Source organism: Mytilus californianus, unplaced genomic scaffold (assembly GCF_021869535.1).
Source record: "Mytilus californianus isolate M0D057914Y unplaced genomic scaffold, xbMytCali1.0.p SCAF_8, whole genome shotgun sequence".
Taxonomy (NCBI): Eukaryota; Metazoa; Mollusca; class Bivalvia; order Mytilida; family Mytilidae; genus Mytilus; species Mytilus californianus.
In genome coordinates, this window is record NW_026262734.1 from 58,845,661 (window position 1) to 58,868,440 (window position 22,780).

At 31.8% G+C, this 22,780-nt stretch overlaps 1 protein-coding gene across 1 annotated transcript in view; it reads left to right on the plus strand.

Moving 5' to 3' along the window:
• Nucleotides 1-5,148: 5,148 nt before the first annotated feature.
• LOC127711252 (uncharacterized) overlaps nucleotides 5,149-22,780 on the plus strand; it is a 77,447-nt gene continuing 59,815 nt past the window's right edge. The window contains exon 1 of the mRNA XM_052217246.1: nucleotides 5,149-5,239. Coding sequence (XP_052073206.1) covers nucleotides 5,179-5,239 — 61 coding nt within the window. The 5' untranslated portion in view covers nucleotides 5,149-5,178. The remainder of the gene's footprint in view (nucleotides 5,240-22,780) is intronic.

Below are 22,780 nucleotides of genomic sequence, written 5' to 3' on the forward strand. Positions count from 1 at the left end.
AGTATATCGTAAACAGTAAAGGAAGCACTTGTTTGACTCGTGAAAACGTTTTGAATAAAGTTCTATCTTTTTAATTGAAATTGAACGTTTTATACCAAAGATCACGAAAATAAGATCATTTGACGAAACTATGACAAACGAACTGCAAATTGTGATCGTTTTAGAAATATGGAAATTAAAAAGCGAACTGTTCGGGGGAAAACAGTTTTGTTCAAATGACGAAACTACGACAAACGAACTGCAAATTGTGGTCGTTGGCCTTGAGAAATATTGAAATTAAAATGCCAACTGACTGATTTTACTGGGGAAAATTATTATGGTGGTCAATTATGAGGTTTATTAATAATTAACGGATTAGTGACCCATCAGATGGCGATAAGCGGATTAACTGTAATTACATCTTTATAACACCTGTTGTAAATGTTAATTAGCTGAGGGTCATAAACTTGCCAGAAACATGAAGACAGGAAGAAAAGGCATTTTTTGAGACAATGGCATCACCCAAAGAAGTGAAAAAAGGGCATGGCGTCATTTATTAAGACAGAAAAAGGGCATGGTGTCTATTCATGCTAAACATGCTTGGGGGAAACACTTGTTTAAAGACAGTCAGGGGTACTACATGTACAAGTTATTTTTATTTACTTGAAAAAGTAGTAAATATTAATATACTTATATAAGTATAATTGTAAGATACTTATACAAGTGTATTTTATTTACTTGTATAGGTAAATTTTTTTAATGGCTTAGTTATGTCCCTTAGACATTTAGATTTTTTTTACTTATACATTCAAGTAAAAAAGTCATACTTTCTTCTTTTCTTGAATTTCTCAGGACTTCTTTGCTCTAATAGAATTTTTAATTGTCTGTCCTTTGCAGATGTCTTTACTAATCATTGAAGTGTAATTTCATGGACAATGAAAATCTCATTTGTCTGTTATCTTCAAAATACTGCTCATTTACAAGTCTCCAAGGTTCAATTTTTGAGGGCCTTGCGCAAATACTTAAGATCTTTGCTCAATTAGTTTCTCTGTTGAATTAATGAGATGAAACACTGAACTCTTATCAAAAATTATGAGCTAACCAGAGAAAAATTGTTTAAGGCATGAATTTACATCCCAAAACTGAATTTTAGGGATTGTGAAAAAAATTACTTATACAAGTAAATTTTTTGAGAAAATTAAGGGGAGATTATTCAAACTTTATAAGAAAAGATGAATATAACAAATTTACTTATATAAGAATATTATTATTTACTTCTACATGTAGTACCCCTGACTGAAAGACGTCATAAGCAGTCTTGAGAAAAGCATGACTTTGTGCAATGTGTTAGAACAGATTAAGACAACTATTTAAATTCTTAATACACCGCTAAATTGGTATTTGTTAAAAATAAATTTATTAACAATGACGATGGAATTATACTCACTATCAGAAGGACCAACATAACATCACCGTAGAAAAAAAACAAAACAAATAATAATAGGCAACAAACAATTGTCTCTGTTGTTAAGTATTTTAGTATAGAGTTTCCCCGTGTGAAATTAAAATGAGGCCCCTCATGGGGGTGTCCAAGTAATCACATAATCACAATTTTTTACCAATATAATCACATAATCATTAATTATATTTCTAAACAAGATAATCAAAAAATCAAAAATACAGTCCTAGATTATCAAATAATCAAATAATCATGAAATATTTGGTCTGGTAATCAAATAATCACTATAAAAACGGCCAAGTAATCACATAATCAAAAACCCTCATGAGGAATCGAGGCTCTGAAATATCTGAACCATGACAAGGACAATTTTCTCAGTCTGTTTATATTAGATTTGTTTGAGGTAAAGTTGTATTTCGTTGAACACTTTAATTTGTGGTTAGCCTTTACCGATAACTCTAACATTCACATATTTATAGAGTATTACAGTTACCCAACAAATAATATGAATCAATACTACATAATTTGATCTATATTACGTCATTGATAAGACATATTAAATTATTAAGGTAAACTTGACTTCGTTGTCACGCTCAAGTGGTTTTATTGCCATCACATGCTGCTCATTGTCTGTCTGTCTTCATTTTTCAAATGCAAAAAAAAAGTGAATGGTCATACTCTCTAAGAATTGTGATTAACTATTTCACCAGCCATTAACTTTACTGGACCAATTACTTTAAAATTTAAATAAATCTCCTACTTTAAATTGTAACTTGAGACTTTTAAGAATATTGGGCATTTGTGGTCTTGTATAAGAAAAATACTTTTTATAAAACCTTGTCTAAAACTATTGGGCAAAATATTATGAAACCTTATTTAAATTTTCCTTAGGGTATTCAGTTTAAAACCTGTATCCGGGTACTTGATCCACAATGGCGGATCCAGAAATTTTCATAAGGGGGGGCCCACTGACTGCCCTAAGAGGGGCTCGCTCCAGTCATGCTTCAGTGATTCCCTATATAATCTACAATCTACCAAATTTTTCCCACAATAGGGGGGGGGGGGGGGGGGGGGGGGGGCTGCTAGCGTAAGCCTGAGAAAAGTAAGCAGTAGGTCAAGGGATATCCCTGTCAGAATTTTCATAAAAATCGAACTTTCTATTTTTGAGTTTTTGCCCCTGAAATGTCAATATTTAGTAAATTTCGCAGTTTGTGGTTATTATCTTGAAAACTACAACAGGGGAAAATTTTAACAGTAAAATTAACCAGATCAATCAGATCTACAAATAAGGCAACTTGGAAGACATTGTCAAATTATCTTTTACTGGAGTTCTTTTCTTTTTAAAAATTATTATTTTTATCCGTTTTGCATCTTTTAAGGAAAATGTAGTTAATAGAGAGAATCTGACCATGGTGAAAACGTTAACAAAACATGATCTGCAATTAAGTCAAATTGGTCAAATTGTCAATTGACTTATAGAAGGAGTTACTATCTATGAAAGACTATTTTTACTCATTTTTGAGTTGTTTTTTTTTTTTTTCAGAAATTGTAATAGAGAGAAATTGAAGTAAGCAAAAGTGTTTATTAAAAAAAGATCTACAAATAGTCAATAGAAATAAGACAATAGGTCACTGTACCATGGCGGTCTTCAACAATGAGCAAAACCCATAGTTTATATCTTAAATTCAGAATTCATCAACGGGAAATTTTAGAAAAATATTTTATAAATCATGTCAGAACCGTAGCACTGACTACTGATGATCTGACGATACCGCTATAATAATTTTGTAGACATTATCCAAACAGCATATAATGTGAAATGTTTGTGTACATAAGGGAGCTACCATTTGATTTTTATGGGGGGGGGGCTAGGATGAAAAATTTTGTCCTGCGTTTTTTTCTAGTTGTAATCTCTGTCCTGCCTTTTTATTTTTCACTCTATTCAGTCCTGCCTTTTTTTTTTATTAGTTTATCCTGACTTTTTTTACATGAATTGTCATCCTGCCTCTTTTAATTTTGATTAAAGTAATATTTATCTGTGAAATTTAAGTTGTTTTTACATTTTTCATTTTGATATCGTTATCAAAAACATGTCTTTTGATGTCTTACATTTTATAAATCTTCAGCATAAACTGTGATCCATTATTATCTGTCTTTCGAAATAGTATTCATATATTATTGTTAAAATTGAAACATTCATACTTGTTTCTGTGCTTTATTACAAATGTCTATTATATGAATTTGCAAAAAACTTGTCTAAAATTAAAAAAAAATCAATGTGCATAACTTATTTCATCGTCACAAAGTTGTCTCATGCCAATACAATATCTATATATTTTCCCCAGGCGCCTTTTCTTTTCCCCGGGCGCCTTTTCTTTTCCCCGGGCGCTATTTTTTCTTTCCCGGGCGCTTTTTCTTTTCCCCGGGCGCTTTTTCTTCACCCGGGCGCTCCCGGGCGCATTTTAATAGGACCCGGATACCATGCCCCACTCGCACTATCACATTTTCATGTTCAATAAACCACGAAATCTAAGTCAAAACCCTAATTAAGAATATACTTGTAAACTTTTATATCATAATTAACTTGTGTTTTTGATTCAATTAAGTTAATTTGATAACAACTACATGGCAATAATTATTAAATTAAAACAAAAAAATTAACGCGAACTACGAAATATTGGTCAAACTCATATATTTTGGCATATATTTTTAGGAAATTCACTTCATAGTGAATATATATTTAAAAAAAGCAACATCTAACATGAAAAGACGCATATTGTTGGATTGAAATTTCCTGTTATAAAATGTAGAGAGGAACATATATCTCTTCATGCATAGCTCGAATTTCTTCTCTGGATGTTGCTAAACAAAAGGTCCTTGGTTTTATCAGCATTTCACCATTTGTTTTCGGATCATGAAAAATATTAACTGTCGAATTGTGCATCTGTTGCAATAAAATTGGTACCATTAAATGCGCACCCGTGATGCAATAAAATTGGTATCACTGAAAGCGCACATTTGATGCAGTAAAATTGGTACCATAAATTCGCACCTGTGATGCAGCTGAAATGGTATTATTTTTAAATGCGCAACTGTGATGCAGTAAAATTGGTACCATTCAATGCGCTAATGAAGCTGAAAATTTGTTTCCATGTAATGCGCATCTTATGCAGTAAAATTAGTAACATTAATGTTATGAACGCACGGGGGCTCGTATGAATAGATGTTTTTGGGGCGGATGTATATATATATTTATATATATATTAACACAATGTAGAAAGCATACCAGTCGACTGGCATATATTTCCGCCGAAAACATCTCTATGACACGAGCCCCTGTGATTAACGGTGTTAAAATAAAAATATAAATCTTTATCTTGTACGTGACGAATGAATGGACGGACGCTGAGAGCGAAATAAGTAATACCCACCTTCTAAACTGATGTGAAGTTAACAAATTTATTTTATTTATTTATTCTACGTTATGGATTAAAATAAAATAAATGTAAAAATAGCACACAGAGGACTAATTAGTTTCGAACAAATGCATGCATTGGTTCAATAATTTCCTTAAAATTATAATCACCAGTGACTCGATTCATATGACTTTAATATCAATTGAAGACAGTCCTAAAATGAATTCATTTCACAGTACGTAACTTGTTTAATACGATACGTGTTTAATCTATACATGTGCAAGGTCATCGCCATTATGCCATAAACAACATAGTCGAAACACAATGAAAGACTTCACTTGTATCTTGCTTGTCTCATTTTTAAATTGGACAACATGTAAAGCAGGTAATATATTTTCAAGTAAATTTTGCAATCCTTATCAAAAATTATTTGTGTTGTAATAATTAGGACAACATTAGCTATAGATTGTGATATTACATAATGCGGCGGGCCAGATAAGTTGCATATTTGCATGATTACGCAATAAAAACAATTTACGATTGCAGCGTTCAGAAACCCAAAGAATGCAAAGGAAAATCCAACTATATGTCAGAACTGTGCGTTCTCAACCCTTATAGTCAATATTGTGTGCGCTATTTATCTTAATGTAGATAGGGTGTCTTCCTCCATCTTGGATTTTGAAATACCAGAAAACAATCGGTCTAGATCTATAATAAAAGGTCCAAATTTTGAGAGTAGTAGGTAATTCATGTGTAAGAATTTTCATTTCAATATAGAAAATGACATATTTTATCATATTTATGGTTGTATTTTACAAAAAAACAGAATACTTTTGTTTGATTCTATATTTTCCAACTTTGCCACATAAGGGGAGGCAACTCAAATGTAAGGGCAGATAATTCACATAAAGTTACTTTTACTGTAGAATGTGTTAGGAATTTACCTATTTTATTATGTAGCAAGAAAACGGGTCCAGGACCCCATTTTTTCTTTTTCTTATCTGAAATCATACTATTAGAGCTATCTTCTCATATTTTATCTCAAAATTCTATGGTGTAGTTTTCATTTTATGGCAGAAAATTGGGTTTTCCATGCATAATCTATACAAAATCTGTCAATTTTGCACAACCTGTAGCGTGAAAATAAGGCCCGTGACCCATTCTTTTTATTATTTTTTTTAAAAAAGCATGGTATAAACTTCATTTTGGCAAATTATTAAAAAATTCTATGGATTATAATTTAGACACCCAATCTACCTTAATCGATAAATATTTGACGCGTAAATCTATTTTTGAAATAGGAAATCTACTTTCGTTCTAAAAATATAGTGATACATAATATCTGATCTGGGTCCTGGTGGAATTGTCCCTAGCTCAAAGCTGTATCCCTGGTAAACATAAGGGACCCATTTATAAAATTTTCTTAGGCAGACCACGAGTCGGAGAGGCAGAAAAAAAAACACCGCTAGTAACAAAGTCGTATAGCCTGTTGAACTATATAATGGCAACAGACCGCATTCATGCCAAGAAATTGCCTCCGTTGAAATTCTGCAAACACCCCATAGAGCAAATTACATGGATGATTAATAATAAATTAATTTGTTGAATGAAATCAAATCTTTAGGTACTATAATGAGTGCCGTAGGAGGTAGACCGGAATTTTTAGCGAGGATTTCTTGGCATGGCAAGTCACATAATCAATTTCTTAGTGGAGAAGGCAACAACTCTGTTTATATGCGATATTTTAGACGAAATCATCGACGGTTTCGTTTCTTCTTCTGATGAAAATACTACTAAATTTATTAAAGACACGCAGTGTCAGTTAAGACATTCTGAGAATGTACCTAGAAAAGAAGGTATCCATGGTTGAATAAAATCATTAAAACGGAGATCTCATATATATAATTATATATTGGTCTGAATGTAAGTCTGTCTCAAAAGACAAAAACATTTTAAGTGTTTTGGGCCACATAGGGACCCCAAATAATCAGCTGTCAGCAGTGACAAGACATACACTGTAATGACAACACTGAACATAATGATATCATCAATAAACATTCACACATTGCAAAATATTGACCCTGATATTTAATGTGATGATAATGAAGCAGAGTCTGACTCATACTTATAAATGATTACACAATTTTGTTCAATATTAATTACCATACTTCGAAAAATGAAATGCCAACAAGCAATGTCAAAGGCTGAAGATACCTAGTTAACATACAAAACTTTTTTAATAAGTCAAAATTAAACGGTCAACACCATGACAAGAAAAGCAAGATAGCGAAAAGAAAAGTCCACAAATACTACATAAAAATCTTAAAACTTCGCCATACTAACCTCTACAAAAATCGGGGCGATGGTATATGCTATAAACAGATAATTAGTTACTTCCCAACTAGTGACACCAGTTATTACAAGGATAATATTTACGCAAGAGGGCCCACATGTAACCCTAATAGAAACAGTTAAAAATATGTCTCTACCGGCGACAAAAAAAAATGCAGTATTTCGGGTTTAAAGTGAAAGTAAGCTACGATAAGGTCTTACAGGATAAATGATAACAGCTTATTATTGCGGGCATATATACTATATGATTACGAGTTTTCTTAAAAGGTTCAGGATTAAAATATGTTAATAGAAATTGTCATGACAGTGTCAAAAATTAAAAAAAAGAAATAATAAAGAAACGAAATAGATTTTGGTTACTTCTGGTCACCTTATTCATATATTGACTTTGGCTACCTCTGGTCACCTTACACAGATACTGACGTAAGATCATTATTGTCACCTAACTCAGATATTGACTTCGGTTTTCTCTGGTCACCTTACACATATTTTTAATTTGATGCCCTCTGTTCTCTTGATACAGATGTTGACACTGGTGACACAGATATTGATTTCGGTTACCTCTGGTCCACTTACCGATATATTGACTTTGGTTACCTCTGGTCATCTTACACTGATGTTCTGATCACTTAACACATATATATATATATCTAATTTGGTTACCTCTGGTTACCTTACACAAATATTGACTTTAGTTACATTTAGTCACTTGCCACAAATATTTACATTGGTTACCTCTGATCACCTAACACATATATTGCCGTTGGTAACCTCTGGTCATCTTGCACAAATATTCATTTTGGTTACCTCTGATCACCCTTCACAGGTATTCATATGGTTAACTCTAGTCACCTTGCACATGTATTGACTTTGGTTACCTCTGGTAACCTTGCACATATATTGATTATGTTTACGCTTGGTCATCTTATGATGATGTTCTGGTTCTTTTTATACAGGTATTGACTGTGGTCAGGGGCGGATCCAGGATTTTGGAAAGGGGGGGGCGTAGTATGTAAAAATCGCCGAGCGGAGCGAGGTGAAAATTTTTTTGGACCTTTTTTGGGCTACAAAACAAAAAATATGTGTAAAATGCACATTTTTAGTGACGGTTCCTAACGTGGGGTATGTATATTTTATAGTTAAAGTGTAAGCTTGGGTTGGACATTTTTGATGCCGCATTCTCCCCATTAGTTGTCTATTATAAAATGATTGAATGGATCTAAAGCTATGTACTAATATATTTGATGTGGGATTTGTCAGTAAAAAATGGACATGGAAAATTCTCGTTTGTTGTATGGTTAGTTAGCATAACCTCACAGATTACTTGTTGTAAACATGATATACGGCTATTCAATGAAGTTTATAATACGACCGACACGAACAAAGACAAACAAGCAATTTTTATACAAATGTTTGGTTGAAATGTTTCACTCAACAAGGGAAGTGAGGGGTTCCAAATCAACCAACAGCTACGAATGAGTCTGAAAATCAAATGACAACGAAGTTGTGAATGACGATCGACAAATGGAGACATAAAGGCCACACCCAGCAGGCAGGTTGCAGTTGGGCCTTGAAAAAAGTATTCAGTATATCAGTTCGGCGAAACAGACATTCCGGTCAGATATGGGATTTACATGCAAACCCCTCAAAAAAAATTACGCATGTTTTTTATTCACAATGTTCATTTCATGCTGAATAATTCTGTTGGATTTTTTTTTCTTATAGCAAAAAGGGGACACGATAATTGTTTTCATTACACAGATACGGCCAGAATTTTTGTTTAAGGCAAAAATCAGGGTCAGAATTTTTTCTCTAAAATATCTCAGACTGCCCTATCAAATCAAATGGTCCGTACCTTAGACTTTAAACATATCTAGAGCTTACTGACTGGGGATCATTATTCAGCAATGTTATTAATTGGCTGGGGCGTGTGGGGTTAAACATATTTTCGTAGGTAAATAATATTGCCGTGGAACTTTTTTTTTTCATGAGAGTGTAATAGAGTATTACTTTCTGTTGAGTGGAAATATGAAATAGAAGTCAATACGTTCTTGCTCAATCCTTTGTCGCTTTGAAGGTGTCATGCTTGTCATCCTCCGCCTAAGCAATGTGTTGCTGTTATTTGAATTTCAAAATGACTGAGTGACGTTTCAAACGTACTGATCAACTCCACCGTAGCGAAACACATGACTGACATAATCAATAATATCTTACAGTAAATACGAGCGAAAAATATCTTTATAAGTAAAGAATTGTCGCTTAAAAATTAAATACACGACCGGGAAATGGCAAAGTTCACGAAGTCAAGTCTGATTCATCATTTTACAAAAAAAAAAAAAAAAGTTCAAGCAAAAGGGGGGGGGGGGGCGTACGCCCTCTACGCCCCCCTCTGGATCCGCCACTGGTGGTAACCTCTGAGAATATACCCGGAAAAGAAGGTATCCATGGTTAAATAAAATCATTTAAACGGAGATCTCATATATATAATTATATTGCTCTGAATGTAAGTCTGTCGCAAAAGACCAAAAAAATTCATGTGTTTTCGGCCACGAAGGGACCCTTAATAATCAGCTGTCAGAAGTGACAAGACATACATTGTAATGACAACACTGAACATATGGATATCATCAATAAACATTCACTCATTGCAAAATATTGACTCTGATATTGAATGTGATGATAATAAAGCAGAGTCTGACTCATACTTATAAATGATTACAAAATTTTGTTCAAGACTATTTACCATACTTCAAAAAATGAAATACCAACAAGCAATGTCAAAGGCTGAAGATACCTAGTTGACATACAAAACTTAAGTCAAAATTAAACGATCAACGCCATGACAAGAAAAGCAAGATAGCGAAAAGAAAAGTCCACAAATACTACATAAAAATCTTAAAACTTCGCCACACTAACCTGTACTGATACGGTGCTTTTTGTCCGCTTTTGCTTTTTGTCCGATAATTTTGCTTTTTGTCCGACACTTTTGCTTTTTGACCGTTGCTTTTTGTCCGTTTTGCTTTTTGTCCGATAATTTTGCTTTTTGTCCGACACTTTTGCTTTTTGTCCGTTGCTTTTTGTCCGTTTTGCTATTTGTCCGATAATTTTGCTTTTTGTCTGACACTTTTGTTTTTTGTCCGTTGCTTTTTGTCCGTTTTGATTTTTTAGCTCACCTGGACCAGAGGGCTAAGTGAGCTTTTCTCATCACTTGACATCCGTCGTCGTCGTTAACTTTTACAAAAATCTTCTCCTCTGAAATTCTTAGCAAAATTAAAGCGGATATGGCCAAAATCATCCTTAGGGCATCTAGTTTCAAAAAAGTATCCGATGACCCCGCCCAATAATCAAGATGGTCGCCTTGTATAAACATAGAACATTGGGGTAAAATGTAGATTTTGGCTTATATCTCTGAAACTAAAGCATTTAGAGCCAATCTGACAGGGGGTCAAAATGTTCATCAGGTCAAGATCTATCTGCCCGAAATTTTTCAGACACATCAGACAACGCGTTTTGGGGTTGCTGCCCCTGAATTGGTAATTTTAAGGAAAATTAGCAGTTTTTGGTTTTTATTTGATTGGAGTTTTATTTTTAAGTCGTTGTAACGACTAAGCTTACTTGTTAAAACGACTTAGCTAACAACTTAGCTAACTTGTTTTAACGACTTAACTAACTCGTTTAAAAAACTTAACTAACTTGTTTACTTAAAAACTACTTTTATTGTAAATACATGCGTGCATTTTTCATTTAAAGATAAGAATGAAACAGACACAATGTTTTAACCTGTCCTCCAAAAATATTCTGGAAAAAAGGGTTAATGAAGCAAAAAAACCCAGTCTTTTTGGTCAACTTTTGGACTGTCGACTAAAGGAAGTGTCGGAAAAATAGGCTGTTTGACAAATAGGGAAGTATGACTTGTGGACTGTCAAAATATAGCTACTCACCCTTCTCAGATCAATCTAACCATCACGTTATCAGGTGGCAGATAGGGGATGTCTTATTTAAAACTAGACTGACATATACGTTCAACTAACTTCGAACCGATAAGTAACAACCTGCTGTTAAAAATGATGACTTTCCACCCTTTTTGGTGCCTTTATTTTCAGAATTGAAGGGAAAAATCAAATATCAAACTCTTATCTGCATTTGATCCTGGTAACAATTTCCTATACATCAAGTAAATCAATCCACTGAAACCTCAAAGGATAGGGGTCATTAGAGGACCTTTTTCGTCCCAGCATTTTACAAACATTTGAAGCTCATCTTTCCAAGGTGCTAGAGATATATTGACAGGGCTTAAACATGAATTATCATGAAAAGGACATATTTGTGTAGATGTCTTGTAGAACCAAGACTATAACTAAACATTTAAATGAAGGAATCAGATTAAAAGTCAATGTTTGTCTGCTTTTACTTTATTGTTTGACATACCTTGTATGTAACTTATGATACTTATGTTGTACTGTTACACCACTGTCCCAGGTTAGGGGGAGGGTTGGGATCACGCTAACATGTTAATCCCGCCACATTCTGTATGTATGTGCCTGTCCCAAGTCAGGAGCCTGTAATTCAGTGGTTGTCGTTTGTTTATGTTTTACATATTTGTTTTTCGTTCATTTTTTGTACATAAATTAGGCCGTTAGTTTTCTCGTTTGAATTGTTTTACATTGTCATTTCGGGGCCTTTTATAGCTGACTATGCGGTATGGGCTTTGCTCATTGTTGAAGGCCGTACGCTGACCTATAGTTGTCAATTTCTGTGTCATTTGGTCTCTTGTGGAGAGTTGTCTCATTGGCAATCATACCACATCTTCTTTTTTATAACATGTTAAAATATTTAGTTGTGGTGTGCCATTGCTTTATACCCAGATGGTATGTTATATGTTTGGACCAAAATTAATCTTTATCTTTACACAGATGAAGATTTATCGAGTCTCTGTTAAGGGGGTGCGCGTAATCATGTAATAACTCATTGTTGTGCTTTGATTGTCATTAACATTTCCTTCAGTTATAAAGTTATCACACCAATGAAATAACGCAGCCAATTATTCATTAGAAATAACACATTGTGATAAAATAATAAGCCTCAAAATGCCCTTGTAATCATGCAATCAAAAACCCTAACATAGTCCCGTATCGTTATATAGACATACAGCAAAGAATTCCGTCTTAAACTTACATTGCGGTGAGACCGTTGAAAGCATCACTGTGACTTTGAGATAAAGAACAGCAATAAAACTGCTGTTCCGTTGCTTTGGGCTTTGTCAAGTGTATGTAGAAATTTTGTGTCATGAATTTATACACCATATTCATTGTTTCTTATCACCCAAACAATTATTGACGACAGGCCTACACATTAATACTATGATAAATCAAATATTTGCATCAGTATAGCCATTTGGGAAATATGTGTGCAAGATATAAAAGTTGAGGGTAGTTTCAATAATTTTCTACACATAATGAATTTAATTGTTATATTTGTTTCTGGTACAAGTTAACTAGGCTATGAATAAAAAGAGTCAATTATGATCAACATAAATAAAAAAAATAAAAAAAATATGTTTTGATATGCAAACAAACATGTATTCACCAAGACTTCAATTTGGTAATTAAATGATGTCCATTACCCAAATAGAAAAGAATATTTTTCGTAGCTCTTTGTTACCTCCAAAAGTTTCCCACATGACCCAGACAATCTTGTGAAAGAAACTGAATGGAATATCTGCCTGTTCTTTCAACATTAAGTCAGACGCTGTACAAAAGCATAAAAACAATTTTAATTTGGCTTGGACTATTTCTTTGTTGCATTTTCTCAAGTGCTGCATGGCATCTCTATCAGTAGAAGAAAGGTTTTCAAGAAAGATAAGGCTTCTCAAAACGTTCTTGACAGTCGTTTGTTACGTATTGTAAAGCTGTTGTTAATTCGTTGGATTGATCAAGGTTCTCAAGTCCGGACAATTCACTTTGGTTGCTGAACTAGTTCTTAATGAGAAATTTCCTTTATGATTCGGTTGGAATTGTCAGGTTTTCCCATTTTTTACAAGAGTGGCTATCAAGAAAATCTGCAAGGTTTATTTTGTCAATCTCTGCAAAGTTTTCCAAAGCACACAACACATCTTCATTCTCACATGGAGTCCGGTACTAAAAAGATATCCATGATATCTGGTTTTACTTAACCAAACATTGCTTCTTAAAACATAACTCAGTCTAGTTCAATTTAACCATGAAAGATTTAAAGTTGTGCGCACAAGATTAAAAAAGTTGTGCGCGCAATTTTGAAAATTGTGCTCACAATGTTAAAAAGTTGTGTACACAAGTTTGAAAACGTTGTGCGCACAAGTATAAAAAAGATTAAAGTCTTGCGCGCACAAATATTCTAAATTTCATCTTTGGCACTTAAGGGGCTCCGTAGATATCAAACAAAAATGTTTCTTTATCATTTTTCGGCTACAATGGGTATATGAAACATGCAATGTACTTTAAATGGAAAGAAAACTTACAAATAACATATCACATTAGTTTAAAAGGGTCTTAGGCCAAGTAAGACTGAAAATAATTTAGGGTCAATTTAGGCCGTGTCACATATTTACATTTAAAAATGCATATTGAAGCTATATGAAATAAAATTTTGTGTCTTTTCTATCATTTCTATACTCAGGTGACATGATACAATAAATCTGAGCACAAAAAGACTCTTGCATTCAACTTTTTTTGCAAACAGTATGGTCTGATACAAAGATTTTTCACTTTTTAGTGAAAAACATGCATGCAATTTTAGTCTCAACAGGCTTATATTTGAACCACTTGCTATCCTACAGAAGAAAAGAAAGATATTATGTGACATAAAACAGGTACAAAAGACATTGTTAAGTGCTTTTTATACAAATTTAGTGAGGTCTTTATAATGGACTTCAACTTTTATGTTCCAAGCTCCTCACATTTAACTCGATCCAAACAGGGCGTTAGACGAGGACCATATATACAACACATTTTGAACATATTGTCTGAGATAATCTTCTTTTCTGTAGATTCAGAGTTCACAAATGAGTAATACAACTGGATTGAAGCATAGAAACACAAATATTGACACATAAAAACCTGTCAGATAGAAAGTCAGAATGCCACTTATGCATCAAAATTGAAAAAGCTATGAAATGCTTATTTTGACCATAAAATGACAAAATTGGTCATTTTTGCAGAAATTCTATCAAATAAAAGTTTTAATCCTTTAGTTTTATGCTATTTGATAAATTGACACCATCAAATCATTCAGGGAAGTTGCCAAAGTACAGATTCTATATTTCCTGATTTCACCTCTTAGGTACGAGTACACAGTTATTTCGTAGTGCATTTCTTTTAGACAATAAATGAAAATTAAAAAAATCCCACCTGCGCTTTCTCAATAATATTTTTACAGTGTGTTGTACTACTTTTGGGACAAATTATATCAAAATTATAGAAAACTTCATCGGCTCTAACTCAAAATATGGACAATTTCATGCTGAGGGGGTCTTCAAATCTTTTGACAGCCTCCGAAGTGCTAATTTTTAACATTTTTCAGCTGGACCAAATCACTACTTTACTTTAAAATTCATGACCCAAATTTTTTTACAGTGTCATTTCACCCCCCTACTTACTATTTGAGTCATAAAACATGGAGAAATAAATTCGGAAGTGGTATAAAAAAAATCGACAAGTAACACACTGTCCACACTAGGGACTATATTCGTGGACAACGAAAATCAAAGGACGATAACTGTGTACCCGGACCTAATAGGGTAGAAAAAGTTGACCAATCTTAATGAAACTTGGTATGACCAAAGCTTATTAAATTATAAGACTGCTTACAAAGTTTCATGGCAATAGGATATATATTATAGACAATATGACTAATTCTATATTCAACTTTGAGTGTTAAATTTAGATGTTAAAATTGAAAATTTTCAACTATCAACATTTGGGGCTTAAAAAATTTAAATATTGCAAAAAAATACTTTTGAAATGCCTTAATATATAATATATTAGGTATTAAAAGCAATAGAGTACTCATTTGATTTATCAAACTTATCATAATTATTAAAAAGTCAAATTTATATGAGCCTGTGGCTAAAAATGGAGGTTTTCCAATGAAGGGGAGCCTTACATGAAGATGTAATATTTTCCAGCAATTTTAAATTTGTAAAGCTTTTTGGTTATAAATAATCCTTACATATGTATTTAATGTACTTTAAATGGAAAGAAAACTTACAAATAACATATCACATTAGTTTAAAAGGGTCTTAGGCCAAGTAAGACTGAAAATAATTTAGGGTCAATTTAGGCCATATCACATATTTACATTTAAAAATGCATATTGAAGCTATATGAAATAAAATTTTGTGTCTTTTCTATCATTTCTATACTCAGGTGACATGATACAATAAATCTGAGCACAAAATGACTCTTGCATTCAACTTTTTTTGCAAACAGTCTGGTCTGATACAAAGATTTTTCACTTTTTAGTGAAAAACATGCATGCAATTTTAGTCTCAACAGGCTTATATTTGAACCACTTGCTATCCTACAGAAGAAAAGAAAGATATTATGTGACATAAAACAGGTACAAAAGACATTGTTAAGTGCTTTTTATACAAATTTAGTGAGGTCTTTATAATGGACTTCAACTTTTATGTTCCAAGCTCCTCACATTTAACTCGATCCAAACAGGGCGTTAGACGAGGACCATATATACAACACATTTTGAACATATTGTCTGAGATAATCTTCTTTTCTGTAGATTCAGAGTTCACAAATGAGTAATACAACTGGATTGAAGCATAGAAACACAAATATTGACACATAAAAACCTGTCAGATAGAAAGTCAGAATGCCACTTATGTATCAAAATTGAAAAAGCTATGAAATGCTTATTTTGACCATAAAATGCCAAAATTGGTCATTTTTGCAGAAATTCTATCGAATAAAAGTTTTAATCCTTTAGTTTTGTGCTATTTAATAAATTGACACCATCAAATCATTCAGGGAAGTTGCCAAAGTACAGATTCTATATTTCCTGATTTCACCTAATAGGGTAGAAAAATTGACCAATCTTAATGAAACTTGGTATGACCAAAGCTTATTAAATTATAAGACTGCTTACAAAGTTTCATGGCAATAGGATATATATTATAGACAATATGACTAATTCTATATTCAACTTTGAGTGTTAAATTTAGATGTTAAAATTGAAAATTTTCAACTATCAACATTTGGGGCTTAAAAAATTTAAATATTGCAAAAAAATACTTTTGAAATGCCTTAATATATAATATATTAGGTATTAAAAGCAATAGAGTACTCATTTGATTTATCAAACTTATCATAATTATTAAAAAGTCAAATTTATATGAGCCTGTGGCTAAAAATGGAGGTTTTCCAATGAAGGGGAGCCTTACATGAAGATGTAATATTTTCCAGCAATTTTAAATTTGTAAAGCTTTTTGGTTATAAATAATCCTTACATATGTATTTAATGTACTTTAAATGGAAAGAAAACTTACAAATAACATATCACATTAGTTTAAAAGGGTCTTAGGCCAAGTAAGACTGAAAATAATTTAGGGTCAATTTAGGCCATATCACATATTTACATTTAAAAATGCATATTGAAGCTATATGAAATAAAATTTTGTGTCTTTTCTATCATTTCTATACTCAGGTGACATGATACAATAAATCTGAGCACAAAATGACTCTTGCATTCAACTTTTTTTGCAAACAGTCTGGTCTGATACAAAGATTTTTCACTTTTTAGTGAAAAACATGCATGCAATTTTAGTCTCAACAGGCTTATATTTGAACCACTTGCTATCCTACAGAAGAAAAGAAAGATATTATGTGACATAAAACAGGTACAAAAGACATTGTTAAGTGCTTTTTATACAAATTTAGTGAGGTCTTTATAATGGACTTCAACTTTTATGTTCCAAGCTCCTAACATTTAACTCGATCCAAACAGGGCGTTAGACGAGGACCATATATACAACACATTTTGAACATATTGTCTGAGATAATCTTCTTTTCTGTAGATTCAGAGTTCACAAATGAGTAATACAACTGGATTGAAGCATAGAAACACAAATATTGACACATAAAAACCTGTCAGATAGAAAGTCAGAATGCCACTTCTGTATCAAAATTGAAAAAGCTATGAAATGCTTATTTTGACCATAAAATGCCAAAATTGGTCATTTTTGCAGAAATTCTATCGAATAAAAGTTTTAATCCTTTAGTTTTGTGCTATTTAATAAATTGACACCATCAAATCATTCAGGGAAGTTGCCAAAGTACAGATTCTATATTTCCTGATTTCACCTAATAGGGTAGAAAAAGTTGACCAATCTTAATGAAACTTGGTATGACCAAAGCTTATTAAATTATAAGACTGCTTACAAAGTTTCATGGCAATAGGATATATATTATAGACAATATGACTAATTCTATATTCAACTTTGAGTGTTAAATTTAGATGTTAAAATTGAAAATTTTCAACTATCAACATTTGGGGCTTAAAAAATTTAAATATTGCAAAAAAATACTTTTGAAATGCCTTAATATATAATATATTAGGTATTAAAAGCAATAGAGTACTCATTTGATTTATCAAACTTATCATAATTATTAAAAAGTCAAATTTATATGAGCCTGTGGCTAAAAATGGAGGTTTTCCAATGAAGGGGAGCCTTACATGAAGATGTAATATTTTCCAGCAATTTTAAATTTGTAAAGCTTTTTGGTTATAAATAATCCTTACATATGTATTTAATGTACTTTAAATGGAAAGAAAACTTACAAATAACATATCACATTAGTTTAAAAGGGTCTTAGGCCAAGTAAGACTGAAAATAATTTAGGGTCAATTTAGGCCATATCACATATTTACATTTAAAAATGCATATTGAAGCTATATGAAATAAAATTTTGTGTCTTTTCTATCATTTCTATACTCAGGTGACATGATACAATAAATCTGAGCACAAAATGACTCTTGCATTCAACTTTTTTTGCAAACAGTCTGGTCTGATACAAAGATTTTTCACTTTTTAGTGAAAAACATGCATGCAATTTTAGTCTCAACAGGCTTATATTTGAACCACTTGCTATCCTACAGAAGAAAAGAAAGATATTATGTGACATAAAACAGGTACAAAAGACATTGTTAAGTGCTTTTTATACAAATTTAGTGAGGTCTTTATAATGGACTTCAACTTTTATGTTCCAAGCTCCTCACATTTAACTCGATCCAAACAGGGCGTTAGACGAGGACCATATATACAACACATTTTGAACATATTGTCTGAGATAATCTTCTTTTCTGTAGATTCAGAGTTCACAAATGAGTAATACAACTGGATTGAAGCATAGAAACACAAATATTGACACATAAAAACCTGTCAGATAGAAAGTCAGAATGCCCCTTATGTATCAAAATTGAAAAAGCTATGAAATGCTTATTTTGACCATAAAATGCCAAAATTGGTCATTTTTGCAGAAATTCTATCGAATAAAAGTTTTAATCCTTTAGTTTTGTGCTATTTAATAAATTGACACCATCAAATCATTCAGGGAAGTTGCCAAAGTACAGATTCTATATTTCCTGATTTCACCTAATAGGGTAGAAAAATTGACCAATCTTAATGAAACTTGGTATGACCAAAGCTTATTAAATTATAAGACTGCTTACAAAGTTTCATGGCAATAGGATATATATTATAGACAATATGACTAATTCTATATTCAACTTTGAGTGTTAAATTTAGATGTTAAAATTGAAAATTTTCAACTATCAACATTTGGGGCTTAAAAAATTTAAATATTGCAAAAAAATACTTTTGAAATGCCTTAATATATAATATATTAGGTATTAAAAGCAATAGAGTACTCATTTGATTTATCAAACTTATCATAATTATTAAAAAGTCAAATTTATATGAGCCTGTGGCTAAAAATGGAGGTTTTCCAATGAAGGGGAGCCTTACATGAAGATGTAATATTTTCCAGCAATTTTAAATTTGTAAAGCTTTTTGGTTATAAATAATCCTTACATATGTATTTAATGTACTTTAAATGGAAAGAAAACTTACAAATAACATATCACATTAGTTTAAAAGGGTCTTAGGCCAAGTAAGACTGAAAATAATTTAGGGTCAATTTAGGCCATATCACATATTTACATTTAAAAATGCATATTGAAGCTATATGAAATAAAATTTTGTGTCTTTTCTATCATTTCTATACTCAGGTGACATGATACAATAAATCTGAGCACAAAATGACTCTTGCATTCAACTTTTTTTGCAAACAGTCTGGTCTGATACAAAGATTTTTCACTTTTTAGTGAAAAACATGCATGCAATTTTAGTCTCAACAGGCTTATATTTGAACCACTTGCTATCCTACAGAAGAAAAGAAAGATATTATGTGACATAAAACAGGTACAAAAGACATTGTTAAGTGCTTTTTATACAAATTTAGTGAGGTCTTTATAATGGACTTCAACTTTTATGTTCCAAGCTCCTCACATTTAACTCGATCCAAACAGGGCGTTAGACGAGGACCATATATACAACACATTTTGAACATATTGTCTGAGATAATCTTCTTTTCTGTAGATTCAGAGTTCACAAATGAGTAATACAACTGGATTGAAGCATAGAAACACAAATATTGACACATAAAAACCTGTCAGATAGAAAGTCAGAATGCCACTTATGTATCAAAATTGAAAAAGCTATGAAATGCTTATTTTGACCATAAAATGCCAAAATTGGTCATTTTTGCAGAAATTCTATCGAATAAAAGTTTTAATCCTTTAGTTTTGTGCTATTTAATAAATTGACACCATCAAATCATTCAGGGAAGTTGCCAAAGTACAGATTCTATATTTCCTGATTTCACCTAATAGGGTAGAAAAAGTTGACCAATCTTAATGAAACTTGGTATGACCAAAGCTTATTAAATTATAAGACTGCTTACAAAGTTTCATGGCAATAGGATATATATTATAGACAATATGACTAATTCTATATTCAACTTTGAGTGTTAAATTTAGATGTTAAAATTGAAAATTTTCAACTATCAACATTTGGGGCTTAAAAAATTTATATTTGCAAAAAAATACTTTTGAAATGCCTTAATATATAATATATTAGGTATTAAAAGCAATAGAGTACTCATTTGATTTATCAAACTTATCATAATTATTAAAAAGTCAAATTTATATGAGCCTGTGGCTAAAAATGGAGGTTTTCCAATGAAGGGGAGCCTTACATGAAGATGTAATATTTTCCAGCAATTTTAAATTTGTAAAGCTTTTTGGTTATAAATAATCCTTACATATGTATTTAATGTACTTTAAATGGAAAGAAAACTTACAAATAACATATCACATTAGTTTAAAAGGGTCTTAGGCCAAGTAAGACTGAAAATAATTTAGGGTCAATTTAGGCCATATCACATATTTACATTTAAAAATGCATATTGAAGCTATATGAAATAAAATTTTGTGTCTTTTCTATCATTTCTATACTCAGGTGACATGATACAATAAATCTGAGCACAAAATGACTCTTGCATTCAACTTTTTTTGCAAACAGTCTGGTCTGATACAAAGATTTTTCACTTTTTAGTGAAAAACATGCATGCAATTTTAGTCTCAACAGGCTTATATTTGAACCACTTGCTATCCTACAGAAGAAAAGAAAGATATTATGTGACATAAAACAGGTACAAAAGACATTGTTAAGTGCTTTTTATACAAATTTAGTGAGGTCTTTATAATGGACTTCAACTTTTATGTTCCAAGCTCCTCACATTTAACTCGATCCAAACAGGGCGTTAGACGAGGACCATATATACAACACATTTTGAACATATTGTCTGAGATAATCTTCTTTTCTGTAGATTCAGAGTTCACAAATGAGTAATACAACTGGATTGAAGCATAGAAACACAAATATTGACACATAAAAACCTGTCAGATAGAAAGTCAGAATGCCACTTATGTATCAAAATTGAAAAAGCTATGAAATGCTTATTTTGACCATAAAATGCCAAAATTGGTCATTTTTGCAGAAATTCTATCAAATAAAAGTTTTAATCCTTTAGTTTTATGCTATTTGATAAATTGACACCATCAAATCATTCAGGGAAGTTGCCAAAGTACAAATTCTATATTTCCTGATTTCACCTAATAGGGTAGAAAAAGTTGACCAATCTTAATGAAACTTGGTATGACCAAAGCTTATTAAATTATAAGACTGCTTACAAAGTTTCATGGCAATAGGATATATATTATAGACAATATGACTAATTCTATATTCAACTTTGAGTGTTAAATTTAGATGTTAAAATTGAAAATTTTCAACTATCAACATTTGGGGCTTAAAAAATTTAAATATTGCAAAAAAATACTTTTGAAATGCCTTAATATATAATATATTAGGTATTAAAAGCAATAGAGTACTCATTTGATTTATCAAACTTATCATAATTATTAAAAAGTCAAATTTATATGAGCCTGTGGCTAAAAATGGAGGTTTTCCAATGAAGGGGAGCCTTACATGAAGATGTAATATTTTCCAGCAATTTTAAATTTGTAAAGCTTTTTGGTTATAAATAATCCTTACATATGTATTTAATGTACTTTAAATGGAAAGAAAACTTACAAATAACATATCACATTAGTTTAAAAGGGTCTTAGGCCAAGTAAGACTGAAAATAATTTAGGGTCAATTTAGGCCATATCACATATTTACATTTAAAAATGCATATTGAAGCTATATGAAATAAAATTTTGTGTCTTTTCTATCATTTCTATACTCAGGTGACATGATACAATAAATCTGAGCACAAAATGACTCTTGCATTCAACTTTTTTTGCAAACAGTCTGGTCTGATACAAAGATTTTTCACTTTTTAGTGAAAAACATGCATGCAATTTTAGTCTCAACAGGCTTATATTTGAACCACTTGCTATCCTACAGAAGAAAAGAAAGATATTATGTGACATAAAACAGGTACAAAAGACATTGTTAAGTGCTTTTTATACAAATTTAGTGAGGTCTTTATAATGGACTTCAACTTTTATGTTCCAAGCTCCTCACATTTAACTCGATCCAAACAGGGCGTTAGACGAGGACCATATATACAACACATTTTGAACATATTGTCTGAGATAATCTTCTTTTCTGTAGATTCAGAGTTCACAAATGAGTAATACAACTGGATTGAAGCATAGAAACACAAATATTGACACATAAAAACCTGTCAGATAGAAAGTCAGAATGCCACTTATGTATCAAAATTGAAAAAGCTATGAAATGCTTATTTTGACCATAAAATGCCAAAATTGGTCATTTTTGCAGAAATTCTATCAAATAAAAGTTTTAATCCTTTAGTTTTATGCTATTTGATAAATTGACACCATCAAATCATTCAGGGAAGTTGCCAAAGTACAAATTCTATATTTCCTGATTTCACCTAATAGGGTAGAAAAAGTTGACCAATCTTAATGAAACTTGGTATGACCAAAGCTTATT